The sequence below is a fragment of the Acipenser ruthenus genome, chromosome 45, assembly GCF_902713425.1.
Source record: "Acipenser ruthenus chromosome 45, fAciRut3.2 maternal haplotype, whole genome shotgun sequence".
In the NCBI taxonomy this organism is placed as follows: domain Eukaryota; kingdom Metazoa; phylum Chordata; class Actinopteri; order Acipenseriformes; family Acipenseridae; genus Acipenser; species Acipenser ruthenus.
The window spans coordinates 3,054,589-3,076,102 of NC_081233.1; the positions used below are offsets into that span (position 1 = coordinate 3,054,589).

At 48.9% G+C, this 21,514-nt stretch overlaps 1 protein-coding gene across 1 annotated transcript in view; it reads right to left on the reverse strand.

Moving 5' to 3' along the window:
• LOC131720850 (macrophage mannose receptor 1-like) overlaps nucleotides 1–21,514 on the reverse strand; it is a 67,595-nt gene that overhangs the window by 38,131 nt on the left and 7,950 nt on the right. Inside the window, exon 2 of the mRNA XM_059013040.1 lies at nucleotides 20,042–20,089. Within this exon, the coding sequence (XP_058869023.1) occupies nucleotides 20,042–20,078 (37 nt within the window). The 5' untranslated portion in view covers nucleotides 20,079–20,089. The remainder of the gene's footprint in view (nucleotides 1–20,041; nucleotides 20,090–21,514) is intronic.

The window sequence follows — 21,514 nt, forward strand, 5'->3', positions numbered from 1 at the left end:
ATACACACGGTGAAAATTAAATCTCCAGTTAACCTCGTAATTTTATTTATTGATAATTAGATCAATGAAATAGAAGTAAAGGAACCATTAACCTAACTAGCAGAAGTGTTAATGATATAAACAGAATAGCAGGTTATTAGCAGAGGGGTTAATGATATAAACAGAATAGTGGGGTATTAGCAGGAGGGTTAATTATAACAGAATAGCAGGGGTATTAGCAGGAGGGTTAGTGATATGAACAGAATAGTGGGGTATTAGCAGGAGGGTTAATGATAACAGAATAGAGGGGTATTAGCAGGGGGGATAATGATAACAGAATAGAGGGGTATTAGCAGGAGGGTTAATGATATAAACAGAATAGCGGGGTATTAGCAGGGGGGTTAATGATATAAACAGAATAGCAGGTTATTAGCAGAGGGGTTAATGATATAAACAGAATAGCAGGTTATTAGCAGGGGGGTTAATGATATAAACAGAATAGCAGGTTATTAGCAGGGGGGTTAATGATATAAACAGAATAGCAGGTTATTAGCAGGGGGGTTAATGATAACAGAATAGCAGGGGTATTAGCAGGGGGGTTAATGATATAAACAGAATAGCAGGTTATTAGCAGGGGGGTTAATGATATAAACAGAATAGCGGGGTATTAGCAGGGGGGTTAATGATATAAACAGAATAGCAGGGTATTAGCAGGAGGGTTAATTATAACAGAATAGCAGGGGTATTAGCAGGAGGGTTAGTGATATGAACAGAATAGCAGGTTATTAGCAGGGGGGTTAATGATAACAGAATAGAGGGGTATTAGCAGGGGGGATAATGATAACAGAATAGAGGGGTATTAGCAGGAGGGTTAATGATATAAACAGAATAGCGGGGTATTAGCAGGGGGGTTAATGATATAAACAGAATAGCAGGTTATTAGCAGGAGGGTGAATTATAACAGAATAGCAGGGGTATTAGCAGGAGGGTTAGTGATATGAACAGAATAGCAGGTTATTAGCAGGAGGGTTAATGATAACAGAATAGAGGGGTATTAGCAGGGGGGATAATGATAACAGAATAGAGGGGTATTAGCAGGAGGGTTAATGATATAAACAGAATAGCGGGGTATTAGCAGGAGGGTTAATGATATAAACAGAATAGCAGGTTATTAGCAGGGGGGTTAATTATAACAGAATAGCAGGGGTATTAGCAGGAGGGTTAGTGATATGAACAGAATAGCAGGTTATTAGCAGGGGGGTTAATGATAACAGAATAGCAGGTTATTAGCAGGAGGGTTAATGATAACAGAATAGAGGGGTATTAGCAGGGGGGATAATGATAACAGAATAGAGGGGTATTAGCAGGAGGGTAAATGATATAAACAGAATAGCAGGTTATTAGCAGGGGGGTTAATGATATAAACAGAATAGCAGGTTATTAGCAGGGGGGTTAATGATAACAGAATAGCAGGGGTATTAGCAGGAGGGTAAATGATATAAACAGAATAGCAGGTTATTAGCAGGGGGGTTAATTATAACAGAATAGCAGGGTATTAGCAGGAGGGTTAGTGATATGAACAGAATAGCAGGTTATTAGCAGGGGGGTTAATGATATAAACAGAATAGCAGGTTATTAGCAGGGGGGTTAATGATAACAGAATAGCAGGGGTATTAGCAGGAGGGTAAATGATATAAACAGAATAGCAGGTTATTAGCAGGGGGGTTAATGATATAAACAGAATAGCAGGTTATTAGCAGGGGGGTAAATGATATAAACAGAATAGCAGGTTATTAGCAGGGGGGTTAATGATATAAACAGAATAGCAGGTTATTAGCAGGGGGGTTAATTATAACAGAATAGCAGGGTATTAGCAGGAGGGTTAGTGATATGAACAGAATAGCAGGTTATTAGCAGGGGGGTTAATGATATAAACAGAATAGCAGGTTATTAGCAGGGGGGTTAATGATATAAACAGAATAGCAGGTTATTAGCAGGGGGGTTAATGATATAAACAGAATAGCAGGTTATTAGCAGGGGGGTTAATGATATAAACAGAATAGCAGGTTATTAGCAGGGGGGTTAATGATATAAACAGAATAGCAGGTTATTAGCAGGGGGTTAATGATATAAACAGAATAGCAGGTTATTAGCAGGGGGGTTAATGATATAAACAGAATAGCAGGTTATTAGCAGGGGGGTTAATGATAACAGAATAGCAGGGGTATTAGCAGGAGGGTAAATGATATAAACAGAATAGCAGGTTATTAGCAGGGGGGTTAATTATAACAGAATAGCAGGGTATTAGCAGGAGGGTTAGTGATATGAACAGAATAGCAGGTTATTAGCAGGGGGGTTAATGATATAAACAGAATAGCAGGTTATTAGCAGGGGGGTTAATGATAACAGAATAGCAGGGGTATTAGCAGGAGGGTAAATGATATAAACAGAATAGCAGGTTATTAGCAGGGGGGTTAATGATATAAACAGAATAGCAGGTTATTAGCAGGGGGGTAAATGATATAAACAGAATAGCAGGTTATTAGCAGGGGGGTTAATGATATAAACAGAATAGCAGGTTATTAGCAGGGGGGTTAATTATAACAGAATAGCAGGGTATTAGCAGGAAGGTTAGTGATATGAACAGAATAGCAGGTTATTAGCAGGGGGGTTAATGATATAAACAGAATAGCAGGTTATTAGCAGGGGGGTTAATGATATAAACAGAATAGCAGGTTATTAGCAGGGGGGTTAATGATATAAACAGAATAGCAGGTTATTAGCAGGGGGGTTAATTATAACAGAATAGCGGGGTATTAGCAGGAGGGTTAATGATATAAACAGAATAGCGGGGTATTAGCAGGGGGGTTAATGATATAAACAGAATAGCGGGGTATTAGCAGGGGGGTTAATGATATAAACAGAATAGCGGGGTACTAGCAGGAGGGTTAATGAGATAAACAGAATAGCAGGGTATTAGCAGGAGGGTTAATGATATAAACAGAATAGCAGGTTATTAGCAGGGGGGTTAATGATAACAGAATAGCGGGGTATTAGCAGGAGGGTTAATGATAACAGAATAGCAGGTTATTAGCAGGGGGGTTAATGATATAAACAGAATAGCGTCTCTGGCAAACCACCTTCAGTTGTGCAGTTTTGTATGTACATGATATACCTGTTATGACTGGATGGACGAGTGGTGACGTCAGGCCAGAAACAGGAAAGAAAAACGCTGCTCACAGAACAAAGGAAATTTTGAAATAAAACAAATCCCGAACACAAACAATAATGCGATCCCAGGTCAGGCTGGGCAGTTGCTGTCACTGTTCCTAGAATCTTTCCTACCTTAAGTTTGTCTCTCCCTCCTCGCTCGCTCTCTTTCCTCCTCTGAACACCCACCACGAGTGCCGAGAGCTGCAGGCTTTTATACTAGTGACCGAGGGATTAACTAGCTATCAATTATTTATGAATCCCTCGGTCACATTCTGCACGAGTTTTCTAATGTGAACGGGGCTTCCTATCCACGCTGCTAAACCATACAAAACATTCAGCTACACCGTCAACACAATAACAAAACAACAGATCCACCTCTATATTTATAAAACAATAACCCATAACAATACAACAATAAATCACAATAAGAAGCACCACAACAAAACAAATACAAAATAATAAATTGCACAGGGTCGGAGGGGGAGACCCCATTCTAAAAATAAATAAATAAACAAATACATGTACAGGGCTCCTCGCCCTGTTACACCTGTATATACACACACATCTATTTTCAAATATTTGCTTATTTCATTTTTTACTGTTCATTTTGTAATATGTCTGTATATATAAACACATTTCTGTTCAAATGCCCATTTATTTAAAATGTTTCGGTTGTGTAGATGCTTTATATGGCGTTCCTGAATAAACTTCTATTCAATTGTGTGTCCTTTCATTATAATATTTATGTTGTTTTACTACGCCGGTCACATTGACCAGTCATGGTTGTTCTAGGTATGCGTATAAACACGGTCATTCTAGTGTTAAAATGCTGATACCTAGCAGAGTGAAAGATTAATAGATTGAGACAGGATATTATTCTCACAAATTCCCGGCTGAGGACCTGGATTTTAGAAAAATAGATTTTTATTGTATTTAAAAATATTTCAGTAACATATTGACATATATTTTAACATAAATGAGATTGTGGCAATGTGCCCCGCCCCTGTGTGCTTATTATGTGTTGTATGTATGGTGCGTATGTTAATGTTGGTGTATAGATTGGTACACGGGATATAAACGGGTCTGTGTTTCACGTGTGATTTAAAAAGGTAGATTTGTATTTAGGCACGAGGAGAGCACAAATCACTTCACGTGCTTGTTAAATGTAATATGTAAGCACGGGGTTGCACAGAATTAATTCACGTGCTGGGATTCAAGTGAATAATTAATTAGTAATTGAATCCCAGCACAACAGTATATATAGATGCACATTTTCATTCAGTCGGGGTTGGGTGTTCGGTGAGTGGAGAACGAGTGTGGAGAAGGAGAAACTAAAATAGTAAAAGAACGTAAATATAAGTATCTGCTCACCGTGTTTGTTTGTCTGTCTAGTCCGTTTTGTTCGTCTATTTATTTTGGCGTATAGTGCCGTGTCCTGTGTTTTTGTGTTTAAAACCTTTTATTTTCCGTTCTGTTTATTAAATGCTGAGCGAAAGCATTCGCTCAGCTTCACCAAACCACACATCTCTGTCTGTTTATTTCCTGCTTTTGGTCTGACGCCACCCACTCCGGCCGTCTTTGTGACACGTGGTGTCATCGTGGGATAAACAGCGCCTCCAAGCGTCAGACCAGGAGAGGGGGTTTTGTGTTTTAAAAAAAAAAAAAAAAAAAAAAAAAAAAAGGTGAAAATGGAAGGCTGGAGAGACGGCTGCCGGGACCTGGAGGACCTCCTCGGGGGCCTCGAGGACCAAGGCTGGTGCATGGCCTGTGGAGTCTACGGACACACGGTGGCGATCTGCCCCTTCCAAGGTGAGGAGGAGGAGGAACCGGCCCAGGAGAGGAAGGTAGGGAGGAGGAGTAAGAAGAGAAGGGGGAAAGGAAAGCTGCAGCAGCAAGAGCAACTACAACACCAGCCGGAGGAACAGCAGCCCGGGTGTTACTGCTGCGCTGAGCCTGGGCATTCCAGCACCAACTGCCCCTGGTACCCCCTCGGACAGCTACCCCAACTATGCCCCATCTGCAGAGGTTAGCACTTCGTGGCCCACTGCCCTGTCCATCAGGAGAGGGAGGAGCAGGGGTCGCCTCAGTCTCCACCACCAGCAGGGGGGGGGTAGACTGCTGCTCCCACCGCCCCAACCACAACTGCAACAGCGGCCAGAGAACCTGTTCCCCTGGTGCACCTGGTGCAGAAAGGTGGATCACCGCTGGAGGGACTGCTCCGAGGTGCCACCGAGCTGGTGCGGGCGATGTGAGGAAGGGGGACACGACTGGTCGGGATGCCCCTATGCCAGCTCGCCAGTACCCGAGCGGGAGGAGCCTTAGCGTCCACAGCCCGAGCGGGAGGAGCCCGAGCGTCCACAGCCCAAGCGGGAGGAGCCCGAGCGTCCACAGCCCAAGCGGGAGGAGCCCGAGCGTCCACAGCCCAAGCGGGAGGAGCCCGAGCGTCCTACGCCCGAGCGGGAGGAGCCCGAGCGTCCTACGCCCGAGCGGGAGGAGCCCGAACGTCCTACGCCTGAGCGGGGGGAGCCCGAACGTCCACAGCCCAAAAGAGAGGAGTCGGTGCGTCCACAGCCCAAAAGGGAGGAGTCGGTGCGTCCACAGCCCGAAGAGAGGGAAGTCGGGGCTTCCACAGCCCTAGGACCCAAGCTGCCAGCAGAGGGAGAATGCCTGCTGGTTCCACCTCCACCAGCAGAGGGAGAATGCCTGCTGGTTTCCCCGTCAAAAGCGGAGCCGCACCAGTTCCCTGCAAGAAAGGCAGAGCAGCACCAGTCCCCTGGAAAAGGGGCAGACTACACGCTGCTCCCACCTCCATCGGCAGGAGACTACACGCTGCTCCCACCTTCACCGGCAGGAGCAGAGCAGCCGGAGCTGCCTCTGCCTCCGCCACCTACACCGGCAGGAGCAGAGCAGCCGGAGCTGCCTCTGCCACCTCCACCTCCACCGGAAGGAGCAGAGCAGCAGGAGCTGCCTCTGCCTTCGCCACCACCACCGCCAGGAGCAGAGGAGCAGGAGCTGCCTCTGCCACTTCCAGGAGCAGAGGAGCAGGAGCTGCCTCTGCCTCTGCCACTGCCAGAAGCAGAACAGCAGGAGCTGTCTCTGCTTGCCGTACCTCCACCACAGGGAGTACTGTGGCCGGAGCCCCAGAAAGGGGAGCTGTCGGCCACGAAGAAGGGGGAGGAGGTCTGGAGACCACCAACCCCAGCAGCAGTTTCGCTGCCGGAGATCGTGGGGGAGGTCCGGAGACCTGCTCCCACTGCAGCACTTGTGCTGCAGAAGATACTGTGGCCGGAGCCCCGGAAGAGGGAGCTGCCGGCTACGAAGAAGAGGGGAGGTCAGGAGACCATTCCCCAAGCAGCTTTTCTGCTGCCAGGACTGCCCCGGCTGAAGGAGTCAGTCTGGGAGCTGTCAGCACGTCTGCTGACAGCATGGCCAGTAGCAGCCTGGCTACTGGCAACATTGCCACCTGTGGGCCCCTGGAAGCCTCCCTTCCCAGCCCGAGACTTTGGCCTGGACTGCTGGATTTTTAAGGGGGGAGGTGGCCGTTGAGGCCATGTGTGCTTTGCACAGGGGGGGGGTATATGTGGCAATGTGCCCCGCCCCTGTGTGCTTATTATGTGTTGTATGTTGCATGCGTGTGTTAATGTTGGTGTATAGATTGGTACACGGGATATAAACGGGTCTGTGTTTCACGTGTATTTAAAAAGTGTAGATTTGTATTTAGGCACGAGGAGGGCACAAATCACTTCACGTGCTGGTTAAATGTAATATGTGAGCACGGGGTTGCACAGAATTAATTCACGTGCTGGGATTCAAGTGAATAATTAATTAGTAATTGAATCCCAGCACAACAGTATATATAGATGCACATTTTCATTCAGTCGGGGTTGGGTGTTCGGTGAGTGGAGAACGAGTGTGGAGAAGGAGAAACTAAAATAGTAAAAGAACGTAAATATAAGTATCTGCTCACCGTGTTTGTTTGTCTGTCTAGTCCGTTTTGTTCGTCTATTTATTTTGGCGTATAGTGCCGTGTCCTGTTTTTGTGTTTAAAACCTTTTATTTTCTGTCTGTTAATTATTAAATGCTGAGCGCGATCACGCGCTCAGCCTCACCAAAACTCCAAGTCTCTGTGTGTTACTTCCTGGCTCTGGTCTGACATCACCCACTCCGGCCGTCTTTGTGACAGAGATATATTCATGTTTAAAGATATTTTGAAATCTATTCTGATTTCTGTAAGGTATTACCCTGTAACAGACCAGAGGAATAAGAACCTCTCTATATAAATGTAAAATCATGTGTAACATGCAGACCGTGGGCACGATGTACTAAACAGCTCCTTTTTGTGAACAGCTACCGTAATAGCACCGCAAGTTTACAAACAGCATAAATCACTGCTCATGATACAGGAGAGTGACGGGGGGGGCTGAGGGGTGATGTCAGGCCAGACGCAGGAAACAAACAAAAGACCAGGTACTGCACTGCAAAAAGACGCGGCGTATGCCGTTTATTTTAAATACAAAAATAAAATAAATATTTAAACAAAAAGACTTGCTCACAGAGCACAAAAGAAATGAATAAACAAAACAAGTCACGAACACAAAAACTGCCAATACAGGTCAGGCTGGGCCAATGCCTTCACTGATCCTGTATATTTTTCTATTTCAAATTTCTCTCTCGCTCCTCGCTCGCTTGCTCGCTCTCGTTCCTCCTCTGAACACTATGACAGAGTGGTTGCCGTGCGCAGGTGTGGTGATGTCACGGATCAGGAACACAAACCAAAACAAGGAATGGCCATGCAAAACTGTAACGCAGTGGCGTGCAGCGCTTCATTAAATAATAAAACAAACACTTTAAACAAAAAAAAAAAAAAGGGAGGGATGATGTGTGGTGTTGCTATTCCCAGGCCTCCCAGCGCTCCCCATCTCTTGCCCACAGGAGGTTGATGACAGCAGGGAGGGCCTCCACGATATCCCTCTCAGGCTCCGCCGGCCAGTCCCAGATCCCCTCTGAGGAGAGTGGACCAGTCCGCCTCGGAGGATGCAGAGGCAGCTCCTGTTCCTTTCCCTTGGAGGTGAAACCAGCAGGTATTCTTCCCCTGCTAGTGGAGCTTTGGGCTGTGGACGGACTGACCCCTCATCCTCCAGTTCCTGCTCTGGGCCATCCTCCTCCCACATGGGTGCAGAACATTCAGGCGCCTTCCTCTCCTGCCATGGAGGGGGTTGGTCGGGCGCTACATGCCTCCATTCCTCACCTTTCAGGCAGGTGAGGCAGACATCCAGCCTGGTAGAGACACTACAGGACTTGTGACCAGCCCTGCTCTGCTGTGGCGGGGCCTGCTGCTGCTGCTTCCTCCGGCCGCTTCTTCCCATTTTTTTATTATTATTTTTTTTATTTTTCCAAAACAAAACAAAAAAAACACTCCTTTTGAGACCAAAAAAACCCCAGTATTCCTGGCCTGACACTTGGCGGCGCTGTATCCCTCTTCTAGACACCAACTGTGACAGTGTGGTTTGCCGTGCGCTGGTGTGGTGACGTCACAGACCAGGAACACAAACAAAAACAAGGAATGGCAGTGCAAAACTGGAACTCAATGGCGCTCAGTGTTTTATTAAATAATAAAACAAACAGTTTAAACAAAACAAAACACTACAAAACAAAAAGGCGCGTTGGCCAAACGAACAGAATTAAACAAATAAGCATCGCGCTGGTGTAAAAACCAGCAGGCTTAGCAGTTGTTTATATTTTATTTCTTTTACCTCCTAACTCCTCACTCGTCACTCGTTCTCCACTCTCGAACACCCTCATCCTGAACACAGACAGCTGCAGGCTTTTATATTCTGGCCGAGGGGTTAACTAGCTATTCATTAATTATCTTATTACCCCTCGGACATAGTCTGCACGAGTTTAATAAGGATGCATGACTGTCACCTAGTTAAATAATCAGTAGCTGATCAGTCACGCATTCTTACAAGGTTTTAATAAATCAAAAATACAAAATAAGAAATAATAGCAGCGGATTTGCATCTGCGCCGCAAACAATAAGATGTTAAATAATAAAAATAGCGTACATATATAGGGACGGGACACTCCGCCACACATGCCCCCCCCTTGTTAGCAGCACACATGGCTTTTTGGCCACCTCCCCACTTCGTTCCCAAAGACCCGGTTCACAGTCCCGGTCCAGGAACAGGGACAGCAATGGGCCAAAGGTGGCGGCCACAGTGGAAGGTCCAGCGGCCAGGCTGACTGCATGCAGGCCGGGTCCTCCGGCCAAGGTAATCCTGGCAATCGGCCGGCTGTGTGTGGGGGTGGTCTCCTGACCTTCCCCTTCTTCTCTGTAGCCGGCAGCTCCCTCTTGTGGGGCTCAGGCCACCCAATTTCCTGCAGCGAAAGTGCTGTGGGGGGAGCTGGTCTCCTGACCCCCCCCCCCCTTCTTCATGGCCAGCAGCTTCCCAGGCGAAGTGGAGCAGACCACGACCCCAGGTGAAGCAGAGCTGACGCCGACCCCAGGCAACCCTCAGGAGGTGACGGCAGCAGCGGACCCTTGGGAGGCAAACTCGGGAAGGGAGCCCTTGGCCATGGAGGCGGCAGTGGGAGCTCCAATTCTCCCTCGTACCCTGTGAATGGTGGCTCCACAGCTGATGCGGACCAGCAGACAACCCCAGGTGATGTGAGACCGGCATCCTTGGGCGGAGCGAGGCAGTCATCCTTGGGCGGAGCGAGGCAGTCATCCTTGGGCGGAGCGAGGCAGTCATCCTTGGGTGGAGCGAGGCAGGCATCCTTGGGTGGAGAGAGGCAGGCATCCTTGGGCGGAGCGAGGCAGTCATCCTTGGGCGGAGCGAGGCAGTCATCCTTGGGCGGAGCGAGGCAGGGCAAGAGCAGTCCCTCCCATGGCAGTGGAAGTGGCAGGTAGTCCTTCCATTGTGGTGGAGGACGAACCAGCAGGTAGTCATCCTCTGCTGGTGGAGGTGGGAGCTGCAAGCAGTCATCCCATGGCAGTGGAGGAGGTGGAGACAGAGGCAGCTCCTGCTGCTCTTCTCCTGGCACTGGAGACAGTGGTGAGGGCTCCTCTCCCTCTGGTGTTGGAGACTGCAGCGATGGTTCCTCTCCCTCTGTAGCTGGAGACGGCAGCAATGGCTCCTCTCCCTCTGGCACTGGAGATGGCAGCGATGGCTCCTCTCTCTCTGTAGCTGGAGACGGCAGCGATGGCTCCTCTCCCTCTGGCAATGGAGATGGCAGGGATGGCTCCTCTCCCTCTGGCACTGGAGATGGCAGCGATGGCTCCTCTCCCTCTTGCACTGGAGACGACAGCAATGGCTCCTCTTCTTCTGGCGCTGGAAACAATGGCGAGGGCTCCTCTCCTTCTGGCACTGGACATGGCAGCGGGGCCCCTCCCATATCTGCAGCCAGGTAGTTGAGCACCATGGCTGCGATGTCTGGGAGGGATGCTGTGTGGTGTTGCTGTTCCCAGGCCTCCCAGCGCTCCCCATCTCTTGCTCACAGGAGGTTGATGACAGCAGGGAGGGCCTCCACGATATCCCTCTCAGGCTCCGCCGGCCAGTCCCAGATCCCCTCTGAGGAGAGTGGACCAGTCCGCCTCGGAGGATGCAGAGGCAGCTCCTGTTCCTTTCCCTTGGAGGTGAAACCAGCAGGTATTCTTCCCCTGCTAGTGGAGCTTTGGGCTGTGGACGGACTGACCCCTCATCCTCCAGTTCCTGCTCTGGGCCATCCTCCTCCCACATGGGTGCAGAACATTCAGGCGCCTTCCTCTCCTGCCATGGAGGGGGTTGGTCGGGCGCTACATGCCTCCATTCCTCACCTTTCAGGCAGGTGAGGCAGACATCCAGCCTGGTAGAGACACTACAGGACTTGTGACCAGCCCTGCTCTGCTGTGGCGGGGCCTGCTGCTGCTGCTTCCTCCGGCCGCTTCTTCCCATTTTTTTATTATTATTTTTTTTATTTTTCCAAAACAAAACAAAAAAAACACTCCTTTTGAGACCAAAAAAACCCCAGTATTCCTGGCCTGACGCTTGGCGGCGCTGTATCCCTCTTCTAGACACCAACTGTGACAGTGTGGTTTGCCGTGCGCTGGTGTGGTGACGTCACAGACCAGGAACACAAACAAAAACAAGGAATGGCAGTGCAAAACTGGAACTCAATGGCGCTCAGTGTTTTATTAAATAATAAAACAAACAGTTTAAACAAAACAAAACACTACAAAACAAAAAGGCGCGTTGGCCAAACGAACAGAATTAAACAAATAAGCATCGCGCTGGTGTAAAAACCAGCAGGCTTAGCAGTTGTTTATATTTTATTTCTTTTACCTCCTAACTCCTCACTCGTCACTCGTTCTCCACTCTCGAACACCCTCATCCTGAACACAGACAGCTGCAGGCTTTTATATTCTGGCCGAGGGGTTAACTAGCTATTAATTAATTATCTTATTACCCCTCGGACATAGTCTGCACGAGTTTAATAAGGATGCATGACTGTCACCTAGTTAAATAATCAGTAGCTGATCAGTCACGCATTCTTACAAGGTTTTAATAAATCAAAAATACAAAATAAGAAATAATAGCAGCGGATTTGCATCTGCGCCGCAAACAATAAGATGTTAAATAATAAAAATAGCGTACATATATAGGGACGGGACACTCCGCCACACATGCCCCCCCTTGTTAGCAGCACACATGGCTTTTTGGCCACCTCCCCACTTCGTTCCCAAAGACCCGGTTCACAGTCCCGGTCCAGGAACAGGGACAGCAATGGGCCAAAGGTGGCGGCCACAGTGGAAGGTCCAGCGGCCAGGCTGACTGCATGCAGGCCGGGTCCTCCGGCCAAGGTAATCCTGGCAATCGGCCGGCTGTGTGTGGGGGTGGTCTCCTGACCTTCCCCTTCTTCTCTGTAGCCGGCAGCTCCCTCTTGTGGGGCTCAGGCCACCCAATTTCCTGCAGCGAAAGTGCTGTGGGGGGAGCTGGTCTCCTGACCCCCCCCCCCCCTTCTTCATGGCCAGCAGCTTCCCAGGCGAAGTGGAGCAGACCACGACCCCAGGTGAAGCAGAGCTGACGCCGACCCCAGGCAACCCTCAGGAGGTGACGGCAGCAGCGGACCCTTGGGAGGCAAACTCGGGAAGGGAGCCCTTGGCCATGGAGGCGGCAGTGGGAGCTCCAATTCTCCCTCGTACCCTGTGAATGGTGGCTCCACAGCTGATGCGGACCAGCAGACAACCCCAGGTGATGTGAGACCGGCATCCTTGGGCGGAGCGAGGCAGTCATCCTTGGGTGGAGCGAGGCAGTCATCCTTGGGTGGAGCGAGGCAGGCATCCTTGGGTGGAGAGAGGCAGGCATCCTTGGGCGGAGCGAGGCAGGGCAAGAGCAGTCCCTCCCATGGCAGTGGAAGTGGCAGGTAGTCCTTCCATTGTGGTGGAGGACGAACCAGCAGGTAGTCATCCTCTGCTGGTGGAGGTGGGAGCTGCAAGCAGTCATCCCATGGCAGTGGAGGAGGTGGAGACAGAGGCAGCTCCTGCTGCTCTTCTCCTGGCACTGGAGACAGTGGTGAGGGCTCCTCTCCCTCTGGTGTTGGAGACTGCAGCGATGGTTCCTCTCCCTCTGTAGCTGGAGACGGCAGCAGTGGGACCTCTCCCTCTCGTGCTGGAGACTGCAGCGATGGTTCCTCTCCCTCTGTAGCTGGAGACGGCAGCAATGGCTCCTCTCCCTCTGGCACTGGAGATGGCAGCGATGGCTCCTCTCTCTCTGTAGCTGGAGACAGCAGCGATGGCTCCTCTCCCTCTGGCAATGGAGATGGCAGGGATGGCTCCTCTCCCTCTGGCACTGGAGATGGCAGCGATGGCTCCTCTCCCTCTTGCACTGGAGACGACAGCAATGGCTCCTTTTCTTCTGGCGCTGGAAACAATGGCGAGGGCTCCTCTCCTTCTGGCACTGGACATGGCAGCGGGGCCCCTCCCATATCTGCAGCCAGGTAGTTGAGCACCATGGCTGCGATGTCTGGGAGGGATGCTGTGTGGTGTTGCTGTTCCCAGGCCTCCCAGCGCTCCCCATCTCTTGCCCACAGGAGGTTGATCACAGCAGGGAGGGCCTCCACGATATCCCTCTCAGGCTCCGCTGGCCAGTCCCAGATCCCCTCTGAGGAGAGTGGACCAGTCCGCCTCGGAGGATGCAGAGGCAGCTCCTGTTCCTTTCCCTTGGAGGTGAAACCAGCAGGTATTCTTCCCCTGCTAGTGGAGCTTTGGGCTGTGGACGGACTGACCCCTCATCCTCCAGTTCCTGCTCTGGGCCATCCTCCTCCCACATGGGTGCAGAACATTCAGGCGCCTTCCTCTCCTGCCATGGAGGGGGTTGGTCGGGCGCTACATGCCCAACCTCACCAACAGTGAAGCACCATTCCTCACCTTTCAGGCAGGTGAGGCAGACATCCAGCCTGGTAGAGACACTACAGGACTTGTGACCAGCCCTGCTCTGCTGTGGCGGGGCCTGCTGCTGCTGCTTCCTCCGGCCGCTTCTTCCCATTTTTTTATTATTATTTTTTTTATTTTTCCAAAACAAAACAAAAAAAACACTCCTTTTGAGACCAAAAAAAACCCAGTATTCCTGGCCTGACGCTTGGCGGCGCTGTATCCCTCTTCTAGACACCAACTGTGACAGTGTGGTTTGCCGTGCGCTGGTGTGGTGACGTCACAGACCAGGAACACAAACAAAAACAAGGAATGGCAGTGCAAAACTGGAACTCAATGGCGCTCAGTGTTTTATTAAATAATAAAACAAACAGTTTAAACAAAACAAAACACTACAAAACAAAAAGGCGCGTTGGCCAAACGAACAGAATTAAACAAATAAGCATCGCGCTGGTGTAAAAACCAGCAGGCTTAGCAGTTGTTTATATTTTATTTCTTTTACCTCCTAACTCCTCACTCGTCACTCGTTCTCCACTCTCGAACACCCTCATCCTGAACACAGACAGCTGCAGGCTTTTATATTCTGGCCGAGGGGTTAACTAGCTATTCATTAATTATCTTATTACCCCTCGGACATAGTCTGCACGAGTTTAATAAGGATGCATGACTGTCACCTAGTTAAATAATCAGTAGCTGATCAGTCACGCATTCTTACAAGGTTTTAATAAATCAAAAATACAAAATAAGAAATAATAGCAGCGGATTTGCATCTGCGCCGCAAACAATAAGATGTTAAATAATAAAAATAGCGTACATATATAGGGACGGGACACTCCGCCACACATGCCCCCCCCCTTGTTAGCAGCACACATGGCTTTTTGGCCACCTCCCCACTTCGTTCCCAAAGACCCGGTTCACAGTCCCGGTCCAGGAACAGGGACAGCAATGGGCCAAAGGTGGCGGCCACAGTGGAAGGTCCAGCGGCCAGGCTGACTGCATGCAGGCCGGGTCCTCCGGCCAAGGTAATCCTGGCAATCGGCCGGCTGTGTGTGGGGGTGGTCTCCTGACCTTCCCCTTCTTCTCTGTAGCCGGCAGCTCCCTCTTGTGGGGCTCAGGCCACCCAATTTCCTGCAGCGAAAGTGCTGTGGGGGGAGCTGGTCTCCTGACCCCCCCCCCCTTCTTCATGGCCAGCAGCTTCCCAGGCGAAGTGGAGCAGACCACGACCCCAGGTGAAGCAGAGCTGACGCCGACCCCAGGCAACCCTCAGGAGGTGACGGCAGCAGCGGACCCTTGGGAGGCAAACTCGGGAAGGGAGCCCTTGGCCATGGAGGCGGCAGTGGGAGCTCCAATTCTCCCTCGTACCCTGTGAATGGTGGCTCCACAGCTGATGCGGACCAGCAGACAACCCCAGGTGATGTGAGACCGGCACCCTTGGGCGGAGCGAGGCAGTCATCCTTGGGCGGAGCGAGGCAGTCATCCTTGGGTGGAGCGAGGCAGTCATCCTTGGGTGGAGCGAGGCAGGCATCCTTGGGTGGAGCGAGGCAGTCATCCTTGGGTGGAGCGAGGCAGTCATCCTTGGGTGGAGCGAGGCAGTCATCCTTGGGCGGAGCGAGGCAGGCATCCTTGGGCGGAGCGAGGCAGGCATCCTTGGGTGGAGCGAGGCAGTCATCCTTGGGCGGAGCGAGGCAGGCATCCTTGGGCGGAGCGAGGCAGTCATCCTTGGGCGGAGCGAGGCAGTCATCCTTGGGTGGAGCGAGGCAGGCATCCTTGGGCGGAGCGAGGCAGGCATCCTTGGGCGGAGCGAGGCAGGGCAAGAGCAGTCCCTCCCATGGCAGTGGAAGTGGCAGGTAGTCCTTCCATTGTGGTGGAGGACGAACCAGCAGGTAGTCATCCTCTGCTGGTGGAGGTGGGAGCTGCAAGCAGTCATCCCATGGCAGTGGAGGAGGTGGAGACAGAGGCAGCTCCTGCTGCTCTTCTCCTGGCACTGGAGACAGTGGTGAGGGCTCCTCTCCCTCTGGTGTTGGAGACTGCAGCGATGGCTCCTCTCCCTCTGGCACTGGAGATGGCAGCGATGGCTCCTCTCTCTCTGTAGCTGGAGACGGCAGCGATGGCTCCTCTCCCTCTGGCAATGGAGATGGCAGGGATGGCTCCTCTCCCTCTGGCACTGGAGATGGCAGCGATGGCTCCTCTCCCTCTGGCACTGGAGATGGCAGCGATGACTCCTCTCCCTCTGGCACTGGAGATGGCAGTGATGGCTCCTCTCCCTCTTGCACTGGAGACGACAGCAATGGCTCCTCTTCCTCTGGCGCTGGAAACAATGGCGAGGGCTCCTCTCCTTCTGGCACTGGACATGGCAGCGGGGCCCCTCCCATATCTGCAGCCAGGTAGTTGAGCACCATGGCTGCGATGTCTGGGAGGGATGCTGTGTGGTGTTGCTGTTCCCAGGCCTCCCAGCGCTCCCCATCTCTTGCCCACAGGAGGTTGATCACAGCAGGGAGGGCCTCCACGATATCCCTCTCAGGCTCCGCTGGCCAGTCCCAGATCCCCTCTGAGGAGAGTGGACCAGTCCGCCTCGGAGGATGCAGAGGCAGCTCCTGTTCCTTTCCCTTGGAGGTGAAACCAGCAGGTATTCTTCCCCTGCTAGTGGAGCTTTGGGCTGTGGACGGACTGACCCCTCATCCTCCAGTTCCTGCTCTGGGCCATCCTCCTCCCACATGGGTGCAGAACATTCAGGCGCCTTCCTCTCCTGCCATGGAGGGGGTTGGTCGGGCGCTACATGCCCAACCTCACCAACAGTGAAGCACCATTCCTCACCTTTCAGGCAGGTGAGGCAGACATCCAGCCTGGTAGAGACACTACAGGACTTGTGACCAGCCCTGCTCTGCTGTGGCGGGGCCTGCTGCTGCTGCTTCCTCCGGCCGCTTCTTCCCATTTTTTTATTATTATTTTTTTTATTTTTCCAAAACAAAACAAAAAAAACACTCCTTTTGAGACCAAAAAAACCCCAGTATTCCTGGCCTGACGCTTGGCGGCGCTGTATCCCTCTTCTAGACACCAACTGTGACAGTGTGGTTTGCCGTGCGCTGGTGTGGTGACGTCACAGACCAGGAACACAAACAAAAACAAGGAATGGCAGTGCAAAACTGGAACTCAATGGCGCTCAGTGTTTTATTAAATAATAAAACAAACAGTTTAAACAAAACAAAACACTACAAAACAAAAAGGCGCGTTGGCCAAACGAACAGAATTAAACAAATAAGCATCGCGCTGGTGTAAAACCAGCAGGCTTAGCAGTTGTTTATATTTTATTTCTTTTACCTCCTCACTCGTCACTCGTCACTCGTTCTCCACTCTCGAACACCCTCATCCTGAACACAGACAGCTGCCGGCTTTTATATTCTGGCCGAGGGGTTAACTAGCTATTCATTAATTATCTTATTACCCCTCGGACATAGTCTGCACGAGTTTAATAAGGATGCATGACTGTCACCTAGTTAAATAATCAGTAGCTGATCAGTCACGCATCCTCACGAGGTTTTAATAAATCGAGAATACAAAATCACAAATAATAGCTGCGGCTTAATAGCGCCGTAAACAATAAGATGATAAATAATAAAATAGCGCACATATATATATATATATATATATATATATATATATATATATATATATATATATATATAGGGGCGGGACACTCCCTGAGTACAGAGAGCTGCATGCTTTTATTTACTGTGGCCGAGGGGTTAACTATCAATAATCTCATTACCCCTTGGTCACAATCTGCACAAGGTTTTTAATTATTCCTGGCAGAGGACGAGCACTAATCTCCCCTAACTGCCAAAACACATTTCAAATAAACAATACAATAACAAAACCCACGGTGCTTCGCCGTCATGTCTACAAATAAATCATAACAACAAATACAAAATAATACATTCCAAAGGGGCGGAGGGGAAGACCCCGTTCTAAAAATCAATAAACAAATAACCGTACAGGGCTCCTCGCCCCGTTACACGGAGAGATCGGAATTTACATCTCATTAGAAATCGATTTGCCGAAAGTCAAGATTTAGAACTTCCTTCTGTCAAAGATAAATGAGTGGAATAGTGAAGAGACAGAAGCAGTAGGAAATATAACAGGATGGAGCGATGGCTTCTGCAGACTCTGACCTTGATGCAACTGAGGCACCGGCCAAGAAGAAAAGGAAACCACATTTCCACAAAGACAAAACTGACCTGATAGTGAAATGAAAAAAAATCAAGAAATATTATTTACACTTCACAGGGCCAAAAACATAACGAAAAGAAACACGGAAAGAAATAACTAACGAAACAAATGCACTGTGACACTAAGCGGCAGAGACTTATTAAAAAAGATATTCAAAAAATGGCATTACCTTAAGAGGATTACAAAAAAGAAAGCAGCAGAAAATAAAAAAAACAAACAGGACAAACTGAATGTGATGCGTTAAACAAACGCAGAGCCTGAGCACAGCGAAAACAAACAGGACAAACTGAATGTGATGCGTTAAACACACGCAGACCCTGAGCACAGAGAAAACAAACAGGACAAACTGAATGTGATGCGTTAAACACACGCAGACCCTGAGCACAGAGAAAACAAACAGGACAAACTGAATGTGATGCGTTAAACACACGCAGAGCCTGAGCACAGAGAAAACAAACAGGACAAACTGAATGTGATGCGTTAAACACACGCAGAGCCTGAGCACAGAGAAAACAAACAGGACAAACTGAATGTGATGCGTTAAACACAGCGCAGAGCCTGAGCACAGAGAAAACAAACAGGACAAACTGAATGTGATGCGTTAAACACAGCGCAGAGCCTGAGCACAGAGAAAACAAACAGGACAAACTGAATGTGATGCGTTAAACACACGCAGACCCTGAGCACAGAGAAAACAAACAGGACAAACTGAATGTGATGCGTTAAACACACGCAGAGCCTGAGCACAGAGAAAACAAACAGGACAAACTGAATGTGATGCGTTAAACACACGCAGAGCCTGAGCACAGAGAAAACAAACAGGACAAACTGAATGTGATGCGTTAAACACACGCAGAGCCTGAGCACAGAGAAAACAAACAGGACAAACTGAATGTGATGCGTTAAACACACGCAGACCCTGAGCACAGCGAAAACAAACAGGACAAACTGAATGTGATGCGTTAAACACACGCAGAGCCTGAGCACAGAGAAAACAAACAGGACAAACTGAATGTGATGCGTTAAACACACGCAGAGCCTGAGCACAGAGAAAACAAACCAACACGTAGATCTAAAATAAAGGGTCCCAAAACACAAAGCATAAATTCAACTAAGCTTGTTTCTATGTATGGAAATTTACCAAGGTATATTTGCAAGGTAATTCTGCAGTTTACCATGTTTGTACTCCTCTGTACCCTAATCATGCTTATTTATTTCTGAGCAGACGCCCTTATCCAGGGAGATTTACAATTGTTACAAGATATCACATTATTTTTACATATAATTACCCATTTATAAATAATTAATATGAAGCTAGAGAGCTGTATTATTATTGATGTATTGCTTTTCAATGATTTTTTATTTTGTTATTTTACTGCAATTGATTTGCCCTGCCTGTACATGCTGTGGGTGTTTGTATGTGCTTTGGTGGTGGTTGGCAGGGACGGGGTTAATTCCTGTCCCTGCATGTTAGAATGTGGCTACTCCCAACTGGAATAACTGGTGCTAATTCACAGATCACATTATTTTTACATACAATTACCCATTTATACAGTTGGGTTTTTACTGGAGCAATCTAGGTAAAGTACCTTGCTCAAGGGTACAGCAGCAGTGTCCCCCACCTGGGATTGAACCCACGACCCTCCGTTCAGGAGTCCAGAGCCCTGACCACTACTCCACACTGCTGCTTCCCTATGCTTTCAGTGCTTTCATTTAAGAATATCGCAGAAAACGTTAGTTTGAGTGTATATTTTAGTTGTGTAAAGGAATAAAGTACAGTATGTAGGATTTGTAAGGAAATATTTTCATCGTAATTCAGTTGTCTATGTGCTATGTAATTAATGAAAAGAAAATATTTCAGTTTGTGTTTAATTAAAGAACTCTGCAATGATTTGTTTCCATGCTTCCTTTCCATTATTAATGTAAACCTTAAAATAAAGCACCTTTGTAACAGTGTACGTGTGACAGACAGACAGCCTCCATATGCCTCCCACAGTAGCGATCAATAGCTTGTGCTGAGCTGAGCAGATACAACACCAGCCAGGTCTGCTCTGTACAAGTGGAGCAGTGCAGTAAACACAATTACACCCAGGAATCACATGTTAGTTTCACATGGAACGTGATTGAGGGACACTGCAGCTTTAAGAACCGCATGACCTTTTCTGTGAGATAATGTGGAAAATATCAAAGCAAATAGAAATAAAGGAAACCCACCTGCAAGCAGAAGGATGAGCAGCCCTCTCTCCCCCATCACAGCAGACTCTGCATTAGAAAGAGAAGACTTTCCATTAATCACCTTCATAGAGGGAAAGCATCAAATATAAAAAACACAGCAAAACAAAATAACAATACAAAACAGAATGCTTAATCACATTGCAACCTCAATAGAAATGTTGTTTTTATTATTATTATTCCTATTTGATGACCAATAGGAGGATTATATCAACTTTCACTCAGCACATGGTGTTCCAAGCGGTCTCCCATCCAAGTACAAACCAAGCCCAACTTTGTTTATCTTCTGAGCTCAGAGAAGATGAGGCTTACTCAAGATGGTATGGCTGATATAACAAACAAATACTAATTAGCATCCCCTAAACAAAAGGGGGGTGCTAACAAAAACTGGTCATAATTGTAATAAAAAAACATTTTTCAAACTGTAAATTAAATGATCAACTGTAATAATGAACCAAAATAAATGGAACAGAGCACGCCACTTAGAGCCCACTGGTCCAAAAAAGCTGTCATGTTGCCAGCGGACTCTGCATGGTCGTGCTCTAAAGTAATCCCCTTCATTGGCCAAGGGCTCTGAACAGGGCTCCACAGTCACAGAGACCCTCCCCAGTGATCTTGACCGGACCAGGGCTCTGAACATGGCTCCACAGTCACAAAGACCCTCCCCAGTGATCTTACGCTTCCTGGTCTTGTAAAGTGCCAGTTTAGCAAGAGCCAGGAGCAGATTCACCAGGAGGTCCCTCTTTTTCAAGGAGCCACAAACAGGGTGCCTGAAAATAAAAAGGTGGGGGAGAAGTGCAGCCAGATCTGCAGCAGGAGGTTCTTCAGAAAGAGGAAGAACGGGGTGCAGCCTGGTGCACAAAAAACAAATATGGAACACCGACTCAGATTGACCGCAGAAAGAGCATGCGGCGTCCGAGTCGGTGAAGTGACGCAGGATCTCTCCTGACACGAGCGCTCCGTGCAGCACCCTCCATCCTAGCTACCCGGCTCCTCTAGGGATCATCAGGGAGTACAGGGCCTCCCACTGGGGACTCGCCTTCTGGGAGTTGGAGGGGCTCCCGCCAAGCGGTCTTTCGGCAGGAGGCAAGGGTGAGAAAGTGGAGAATGTGGAGCACCATCGCGTACAAGGTTCTCCTCGACGCGGAGAGGAGGGGGGGGGAGGGGTGGAGGAGAAATCAGAGATCCTGCTCAGGTTATTCTCGAGGGGAGGCTGTGGAGGTTCCAGCACCTTTGGTTTAATCAGCAGGACCGGAGAGCCAGGGGTAGGGAGGGAGTTTGACTCTCAGGTCCTAAGGACCCCCTCAAGATACCTGACAGAGTCTGGGTGCAATTATTATTATTATTATTATTTATTTATTAGCAGACACCCTTATCCAGGGCGACTTACAATTGTTACAAGATATCACATTATTTTTACATACAATTACCCATTTATACAGTTGGGTTTTTACT